The 9,793-nt window shown below is 46.7% G+C and overlaps 1 protein-coding gene across 1 annotated transcript; it reads left to right on the forward strand.

Moving 5' to 3' along the window:
- The first annotated feature begins 478 nt into the window (after positions 1–478).
- Positions 479–8,591, forward strand: LGALSL (galectin like). The gene is made up of 5 exons (XM_064268654.1): positions 479–565; positions 1,363–1,434; positions 1,579–1,667; positions 2,337–2,514; positions 5,415–8,591. Exons 1-5 carry the CDS (start codon positions 530–532, stop codon positions 5,556–5,558), a joined length of 519 nt encoding a protein of 172 aa, XP_064124724.1. The 5' UTR covers positions 479–529; the 3' UTR covers positions 5,559–8,591.
- Positions 8,592–9,793: the final 1,202 nt, after the last annotated feature.

The raw sequence follows: 9,793 nt of genomic DNA on the forward strand, positions 1-9,793 counted from the left end.
GCCGGCTGGGCTCCGCCCCCCCAAACGCCCGGCCCGAGCAGGCCCGGCCCCGCCGCCCCGGCCTCTAGTCACAGTCCAATGGCCGAGGGGCAGGGCACGCTGAGCAAGCCGCGGCAGCCCCGCCGGGTCCCCGCCCTGTTCCCGGTTCCCGAGCCGGTCTCCGGGGGCCTTTAAATGCCGCCTAGGGCCGGCGCGGCGCGGCCCTCGCCACCTTCCTTCCTCCGGCAGCAGCCAGAGCAGCAGCAGGGCCGGCCCGCCCCGGCAGCCCCGCTCCCGGCCGCAGCGGCCACCTTCGACCTCGGGCCCGCGCCACCTCCCCCGCTCCTCCCCCTCCCGGCCCTGCCTGCCGGGTCGACGCCGGCTCCCGGGCGTGCGCGCGCGCGTGCCCCCGTGTGTGCGCGCTCCAGACAGCCTCGGACCCGCGCCCCCGCCGCGCGCAGGGCCGCCCGGGATTCCCGCCCGCGCGCTGCGTCCCGCGTCCCCCGCCGCCGGGCCGCCCGCCGTGCACCCCGCCGCGCCGTGCAGGAACATGGCGGGACCGGCGACCGACAGTGATGCCGTAGTGGTGAGTGTGGCGGGGCGCACGCGAGGCGCCCCCTCCCCGCGGTCCCGCGTGCCGCCGCCTGCTGCAGCCAGGTTGGGGCGGAGAGGAGGCTGCAGGCCCGGCCCGGCGCCCCGCGCGTGGGAAGGCGTCCCCGGTACCTGTTAGCGCAATGGCTGTGCTCAGCCGGTGTGGGGGCGGGAGGGGTCCCGTGCCCGGAGGGCCGCTGGGCCGGGAGTGGGGGTGTTTGGGGGCCGACGGCGGATGGGGGTGACCGACAGCCCCTCGGTGCCCTGCAGCCGCCGGCCAGGTGTGTGCGCGCTGCACGTGTGAGTGTGCGCGCGTGTGTGTGTGTGTGTGTCCGGGGCGCGCTCCCCGCGTCCGCCCCCGACGTCCTGGGGATTCCCCCTTGGAAATGGGTCTGCGCCGGAGGCTCCCGAGAGAAGTTGAGTGCGACAGCTCCACTCCAGCCACGTCCCGGAGAACAGGCCCGAGCGACAGCGGTTTCAGAAGTGCTTGTGCTTGGAGAGGGGCCTGCCCTCCTCCGGCGTGGGATTGTGGCTCCCAGCTGGGCCCGACCTTGATTTTTGTCTGGATCTGGAGAGTCTGGGGACTTTCAGAGACTTAGAGACCAGGGGGAAAGGACACCTTTTGTTCTGGGAAGAGGTTATGCGGTTATTTAATTGACTGAGGAGGTGGCATCAGCGAATGTTGCCCGTGTGTCTGTGGAGGGCTGCTAGATTCCTCCAGATTGGTGTAGGTTCATCCCCACCCCTCAAAAAAGAGCCTATGAAAGCGAACCTTTGTGCTTCTATTTTTAGAAACTAGACGATGGGCATTTAAACAACTCCTTGGGCTCTCCGGTTCAAGCGGACGTGTACTTCCCACGACTGGTAAATGGTTTTGTTCAGTGCAGCCTATACCCGGTTCCTTTCTTTTCTTGCATTTTCTGAGAGGTCAGGCCCTGAGTCTCTGAGGGCTTGGCTCTTCCCTAGCCGGCTGTTAAAACTTCCTGTTTCTCCTCTCATCCTTTGCAGATAGTTCCGTTTTGTGGGCACATTAAAGGTGGCATGAGACCGGGCAAGAAGGTGTTAGTGATGGGCATCGTAGACCTCAACCCAGAGAGGTAAGGCAGAATCCTTGTCAGAGCAGAACTGTCGGGCAGTTGGCAGCCCTGCCCACTTGGTTGTGGCTTCGTGCTCCTCCTCTTCCTCAACTTGTGGACACTGTTGCTGGCTGTAAGTGCCAAGAAAGTACCATGTTCCCATGAAAAGAATGCGTACGAATCCCAGTGGTCATTTCTCCAGACAGCTATTTATATCAGAGATTATAAATATAGTCCCACATTTTCTCTTTGACCCTTAGGAAGGCCAAAGGATTTTTTTTTTTTTTAATGGTTTTTTAAGCATGGTGCTTGAAGCTAAAACTACCAATATAATTAACATATTTACCTGTTCAGAACCAAACGTTAGAAGATATTATTCCCCGGGTTAATATCTGGGGCTGATTTTGAGAAAATTGGGAAATGGATTAAGAGCCAGATGTGTGGAGGGCTTGGGGTGTTTGAAATGCCGAAATTTAGTCATTTTCAATTCCACCAAAGTTTTTACCAGTGCCTCCTTTAGGTAACAGAATGTACTAACTTGAGTGTAATCTTACTTTTCCTTAGCCTAACTTCCAGTAAAGGGAGTAGCAACCTGTTAAAAGGAGAAAGACCCAGAGAAGAAGAAGATAGGAGAGACTGAATCATTTAACACATTGTATCCAACCCTGATTACTTTTGTTTTCTTCTCAGTTTTGCAATCAGCTTGACCTGTGGTGACTCGGAAGACCCACCAGCCGATGTGGCAATTGAACTCAAGGCTGTGTTTACAGAACGGCAGCTACTCAGAAATTCTTGTATATCTGGGGAGAGGGGGGAAGAACAGTCAGCAATACCTTACTTTCCATTCATCCCAGACCAGCCATTCAGGGTGAGTACCTCCAGTGCTCCAGCCCCAAACGCCGGCAGGGTTGGTGATGTTCTGCTTATGTAAAGTGTGCCAGGAACACTTTAAGCTGCCAGAATTTCTGCATGTCCAGGAACTTTGTCACACGATGATGAAAGAGGAAAAAAAAAAAAAAAAGATTCTAAGAGCTCTGTTTGCTGATATGAACTAATACTTGCCATAGGAGCTCTTGGCTCTATTTATTCAATACAGTTAGTAAATGAACTCATATTTACATGCTTACATTCTTAAGAGTAAATACTTTTCTGTGTAGTACCCAACACACTACTGGGCATTTAGCAGATAAAACTAAAAACCAAACTCGTTGCCATCAAGTAGATTCTGACTCATGGAGACCCCATAGGTTAAAGAGTAGAACTGCTCCATTGGGTTTTCTTGGCTATAACCTTTATGGCAGCAGATTGCCAGGGCTTTCTTCCGCAGCACTGCTAGGTGAATTCAAACCACCAGCCTTGAGGTTAGTAGTTGATTGCAAGCTATCTGCACCTCCCAGGGGCCTATATAGTAGATACCTGGCCTCAAGTGGAAACCCTGGTGGCATAGTGGTTACGTGCTATGGCTGCTAACCACGAGGTCGGCAGTTCAAATCCGCCAGGTGCTCCTTGGAAACTCTATGGGGCAGTTCTACTCTGTCCTAGAGGATCACTGTGAGTCGGAATCGACTCGACGGCAGTGGGTTTGGTTTGGTTTTGGTTTTGGCCCCAAATATCTGATTGATTAATAAATATGAATCATTATCCAGAATTTTCTTTATTTTATCTGAGCCTTTAAGTAGTGCTAAACTTTATTAGTTATGACTTTTAAAGACACAGTGGTTAAGAACTATGGCTGCTGATCGGAAGGTCAGCAGTTCAAATCCCCTAGCTGCTCCTTGGAAATCCTATGGGGCAGTTCTACTCTGTCCTATAGGGTCACTGTGAGTTGAATTCAACTTGATGGCAACAGGTTTGGTTTTTTGTTTTTAAAGAACATAGTGGTTATCATTTCATTTTCTTCATTCCCTTTGCTAATAAGGCCATGGCCATATGGTTGTCCCCCCTCTGGGTTAATTGGCCTAGGTCCATTTCACGGTCACAGGCTGTACCGCTGACAACTTTCTTCCCTGGGGCCTGGGCGAATTTAGTTTTGCTCCTCACTATCTAGTGGGGCAGGAAGCACAACTTAAACTTCCCATCCAACCAAGCACCATTTACAGAACCTTCCCCTGGGAAGGACAGTGCCGAAAAAGAGACGTGAGTTCCTAACTTGTTCGGGAAGGGTTTACTGAATGTTGGGGCTGGTGATGAAGTCGTCTTCATTACGTCTTGTTGACATACATCCTAATAATGACAGTTCAACTCAATTAAGAGTTCTGTGCCATATATAAGCCTCATAAAGCAGAATTACGCTTAACCTGTTGGCTCTTCATCTAAAAATTTACAAGGGCCTCGTGAAGGAATTATTATTTCTCTTCCCATCATACCATCTGGGAGGCGGGGAAGAATCCATTGCTTGCCCACGATTACATAATCACGTCAATGACAGAGTTGGGATTGTTGCCCTTCTGATCACAGGTGGCTCAGTGGTTAAGAGCTCAGCTGCTCACCAAAAGGCCCGCAGTTGGAATCCACCTCCTGCTCCTTGGAAACCCTGTGGAGCAGTTCTCTGTCCTGATAGGGTTGCTGTGAGTCAGAATCGACTCAGTGGCACTGGGTTTGGTTTTTTCTTTTTCCTTTAATCATAGTTTGGGGAAGACACCTCAGATCCATCAGCCTCCCTTCTCTGGGATGGTGATGTCCCCTTAGATTTCTCTTGGCTGCAACTTCTTCTTAATGGCAAAGTTGAATGCCTAGTTCATGAGTGCGAGTAACCAGCGCTTCTGGCTGCTGAGATGAATGTAAATGCTGCCCAACAACAAAATTAAAGTGGAATCGGCCCTTGGTGATAGAATTTTAGTAATAATATGAATTAAATATGACTAGTGTCACACGTGGAGTCTTTTCTTACATGGTAGATACCAATGCTTTTAATAAACACATACCACCGAACTAATCATTAAGGTGTATGGCAAATTACTTAAGGAAAAGGCTTTTACCGTATGAAATCGGTATTTCTGTTTGGCTAAACAAAGCCTTGTTAATGACACATCTGTACTCCCACGGTAATTACTGTGCAACCCCTCTGCGTTCATATTTTCCATGCTTGAGTGCCTAGACTGTTATTACGTGCTACGAATGGCTGCCACTTTGGCCTCATGAGGGGCTCCTCTGAAAGTGGGATAGAAGTGTTCAGCGGACATTAACGTCCTAAGTAAATCTGGCTACTTTACATCAAGAAGGGAGAGACAGTTAAAACATAAGCAGCTTTAAGTTTTTCAAGGGTAGAGAATAATGTAGAGCAGTGGTTCTCAAAGTCTGTTCCCACCCAGTAATGTGATCGGGATCGGCATCACCTTGGAACGTGGTGGAAATGCACATTCTTAGACCACACCCTCCGTTGCCGTGGAGTCAATTCCGACTCATAGCAACCCTATAGGACAGAGTAGGACTGCACCATAGGGTTTCCAAGGCCGTGATCTTTACAGAAGCAGACCACCACCTCCTTCTCCCCCGGAGCAACCGGTGGGTTTGAACCATCAACCTTCTGAACCACTAAGCACTTAACCACTGCGCTGCCAGGGCTCCCTAGATCTGAAGTGGAAATTTTGGTGGTGAGGCCCAGGAGGCTGTTTTAAGAAGCCTCCGCGTGATTTTAGCGCACCCTAACAGCTGAGCACTGCTGGTGAAGATGCTGCCCTTCTCCCTCTAGAATTGTGTTTTTTCTTTTTTTTTTTAGCACGGTGCGCTGAAAGTGTGAACTGAGGTTTTTTATTTCGTTTCTGACAGGTGGAAATTCTCTGTGAGCACCCACGGTTCAGAGTGTTTGTGGACGGACACCAACTCTTTGATTTTTACCACCGCATTCAAACATTATCTGCCATCGACACCATCAAGATAAATGGGGACCTCCAGCTCACTAAGCTTGGTTGATGTTGTTCTAAACCACCTCTGTTTCAAATAGGATCAGGTGCCACGACTATCTGACTGTCAGTCTGGGAGAACTGTCCTACGAGAGCTGGAGACTTAAAAAGACAACAAAAAACAAAAGGCAGGCATCACCGTCTCTTCTCTTTGTGCCGTTTAAACCCAAGTTGACAACGTCCATTGTGGTCTGCCCTTAGGAAGACAGCCGTTGGGACAAAGACACCGAGCCATTATTCCCAGAACAAAACAAAACACACACACACATTTATGCTGGATTTTATTCAGACTAAACTAAAATGTACTGGTGATGGTTTGTGGTTTGGTAGCAGTTTATTCATCTTTTCAAAGCAAGATGATATTTAGAAACAAAAGTGCTGAAGACTTAAAAACAGAAACGGTACACCGAAGTCAACTCTCGTGTCAGCACTGAATGGAATTGCGTAGCACAACCAACATTTTAGTCAGGGTATTTACATAGAATGTAGGTTGTTCAAGGTTTGTTTGTTGGTGTTTTTTTTTTTTTAGCACAGTATAATGTTAATTCAGATTTTTAAAGCTTCCTTGTAGTTATTTATTTATACTCAGTGTATGTAGTAGAGAATGAGCAATGTCTCTGAACATCGAGAAGCAGCAAGTTACGAACTTTTGAATGTACAAATATCTTAGGTCCGTGGGGGAAAATTACGTATCACAATCATGGAACAAGTGAATGTCTACCTTAAAAAATGGAATCATATCCTCCATGCCCTTAAACTTAGGATTTTCTTGATATAAATTGCTATGAGTGCTTTTGGGAAAACTTTGCAACACTTAGATAAAACTGCATTTCAAGTTACTATTATGTAAAATTCTACTTTCGTTGCTTTTTCTCCTTACTGTGAATTAGCACAGTATTGGCTTCCTTAAGGTTAAGTAACTACTTTTCCCTAGATTTACATAATAGCTCATTAAGTTGTTATAAAATTAATTGAAAACCAGTAAGAGGTGATTGCATAGACAATTTAAATGACTAGTGTGTGAACTTTAAAAGTATAATATGAAATTCATTGTGGAATGCAGTGTAAAGCAGAAGCAAATGTCCCAGATAACTTAGAAATAATTTATATCAACTTAAGCTGTCAGCTCATTGTATAACTTTTCTTCTGTGACCCTCCCCAATACCCCTAAGCAATGCCTTTGGAGCTTCAGAGTAGAGGATGCGTCCTGCTATGTTGACTCTGCTGACATGTTAGGATAAGACAAGATCCAGATTAGGGAATAATCCAGTTAGTTTATATGAAAGGTTAACACCCAGGACTCCAGGTCTTTGAGTGCAGCCAGAAGTGTGGATGCTTCAAATTACGTTGTAGGAGTTTTCCTACTTGTGGAACTGGTTGAACGGTAAGGTGTCACACCGTCTCCAGCGCAGGCCTGCAGAGCTGGAAGTATCACTGCAAGGCAAGGGACGCTGGGAGTTGTGGGTGCTGGACTTCACCAACTGCATTTGCCCTGGAAAGAAGGACCCTAGGCGTTGCTTTGGTCAGGTAGTGGGGGAAGAAAGGGGTGCTGGGGTGGGGGTGTATTTATATCTAATTTAGGCTTTGTGCAGCATACTGCGTCTTGCTATGACATGTTCTTGTCCTGCTTTGCTTTTGAGTTTTTTACACGACATGCAGACACTGAAGTGGCCGTGTCATTTTCATGTGTCAAGAATGTAGACAGTGTTTCAGTACCAAAGTCGAAGAAAAACAAAGCAAGTTTAAAATTGTGACTTTTTTTTATAGGTGATATGTTTGGATTGTTCTCAGCTTTGCAGCTGTTTAGCACATGGTTCCCCTGTATTATATAAGAAGCTACTTCACCGAACAGGACTCCCTGTGCATTGAAAAGCTTTATATGCTCCTGACTTAATCAGCCATATTCGGCCAAGAGGGCTGTTCTGTGGCTTCAGGTATTTTCAAGCGTGTGATTAACTTCTCATGGGTTTGAAAAGGTGCTAAAATTTGAAGAGTGTTTGTAGAGAGACTTAGATGGCACCCTGAGAATGTAGGGGTTTTGAGTCTGCTTATGTTGGAAGACCCCCATGAGAGATCTCCTTTGAGTGGCCAACCATTCCCACCCCCTGCATAATTCAGCGGAAACTAGAGGAGCAGGGAGTATAACTGATTGGAATTGACACTGTCCTTTCTACCTATCAGCTAACTCATTAGCAGGCCAGCCCTTAGGCAGCTTAGCTTGAAGATAGAGTGTTAACCCGTATGTTTCTCTATGAGGTCACTGGGAACCTCTTGGATAAGCCAATTGGGATCAATCTAAATGATGGGATGGTTTGATTCAGACGTCACTAAATTAGTAGGGGGCTAACCCAGCTGCTCGAATTGTTAGCTGGAAGCTGGAAGCAATTCTCACATCCTCATTAGCAGGTGAGGTCTAAGGTGGGAATTTCAGCATGGAAAGTGCAATTTAAGCCTTCACAGGAAAGCATTTGGGTATGTAAGGAGTTAGTTCTGACCAGAGCCCTAGTTTTGCATTCTGACCGAAACCAAGGTGTATAAATAACAGTCAAGCTCTGGGAGGGAACGAGACGAGCTTTAGACAATCTGTCCGTTTCCGCAGTAAAATTGGAGTGGATGTGTGTATGTTTTCAAGTTAATATAAGTGACTTCTGCTTTCTGGGCTATCGTCCCCCCACCCCGAATTGTCTTAAAATTAGTCATTCTTTTTTTTAAATATCGAAACCCCATTTCAAATCTTGCCAACCTTGGTTCAGACCACATTAAGAGATCACTCTTAAAATTGATGGTGATTTGTTAACATGACAAATGTTTCATTTTTATTTTTAAAGATAGATCCAAAAAGAGGGAGGGAGACCTGTTGCCTTGAGAGAAACAGCCTTGACGTTTTTCAGCATTAACCCAGAAATAAATGTTCCCATGACATATTTTCAAAGAAACACTTTCTTCTTTTCTGCGTGGTGTAAAATGTAGCTAAATGTGTTCTTACATTATGATGTCACTGCTCAAAGTTATTTGCACTATAATAAAGGAATTTTCTACAAAATCGTTTGCCATTTTCCAACATGCTAAATTTAGCACCAGATAGACTGTACTTGGAGTCCTTGGGTAGTGCAAAAGGTTAACATACTCGGCTGTTATCAACTGCTAAAGCAGAAAGGTTGGAGGTTTAAGCCCATGCAGAGGCACCTCAGAAGAAAAGTCTGGCAATCTACTTCCGAAAAATCAGCCATTAAAAACCCTGTGGAGCACAGTTCTACTCCGACACATGTGGGTCTGCAAGAGTCAGAATTGAAGGCAGCTGGGTTTTTTATAGAAGCACTGGTGGTACAGTGCTAAAGAGCTTGGTTGCTAACCAAAAGGTTGGCAGTTCAAATCCATCAGCTGCTCTTTGGAAACCCTGTGGGGCAGTTCTCTATCCTATACGGTATGGGTCGGAATTAACTTGAGGATTTTTTTTGTTGGTAGTGGTTTGGGTTTTTACAGTGTACTTACCATAGGCCTTAGGGCATAGCAGGGCTCCCTCACTTTCACACTCATAGTTCACAACCACTTATTTGTGTGGTTCCCACAATGATAAACTGATAAAGGGAAAGAACATGTCCCAAGGACCCTAAGAGAACATAAGGAGCTTACGGTTTGTATGCAGTAGGTTCTTTTTTTACATCATCTATATAGAGTAAAATTCACTTTTTTGGTGTACAGTGTTAACACGTGTAGATTCGTGTAACTACCGCTTCGGTCAGGATACAGAATCTTTCCACCACCGAAAAAACTTCTCCTGTGCTGCCCCTTTGTAGTTAATCCTGCTGTCCACCACTGACCCCTGGCAACTGTTGACCTGTTTTTCCTCTGTATAGTTTAGCCTCCCCCTGAATGTTATATAAATAGAATCATACAGCATGTAATCTTTTGAGGTTGTCTTCTTTCAATTAGCACGGTGCACTGAGATTCATTTATGTTGTGGCATGTATCCGTAGTTTATTCCTTTTTATCACTGAGTTGAAAGGTCAGCAGCTTGAACCACCAGCGGATCCATGGGAGAAAAACCTGGTGATCTGCTCCCGTAGAGATTTGCATACTAGGAAAACCAGGTGCCTCAGAAGAAAGGCCTGGCAATCTACCTCCCAAAAAATCTGCCATTAAAAACCCTATGGAGCACAGTTCAACTCTGACACACATGGGGTCCCCAAGAGTCAGAATTGAAGGCAACTGGCTTTTTATAACAACAAGTACACCATTGTATGG

This window comes from Loxodonta africana, chromosome 15, assembly GCF_030014295.1.
Source record: "Loxodonta africana isolate mLoxAfr1 chromosome 15, mLoxAfr1.hap2, whole genome shotgun sequence".
Classification (NCBI taxonomy): domain Eukaryota; kingdom Metazoa; phylum Chordata; class Mammalia; order Proboscidea; family Elephantidae; genus Loxodonta; species Loxodonta africana.

Coding starts and splice junctions, on each gene's coding strand:
- LGALSL (XM_064268654.1), top strand. CDS start 530: ATGGCGGGACCGGCGACCGACAGTGATGCCGTAGTG. Junction 566..1,362: donor CCGACAGTGATGCCGTAGTG/GTGAGTGTGGCG, acceptor TTCTATTTTTAG/AAACTAGACGATGGGCATTT. Junction 1,435..1,578: donor ACGTGTACTTCCCACGACTG/GTAAATGGTTTT, acceptor CATCCTTTGCAG/ATAGTTCCGTTTTGTGGGCA.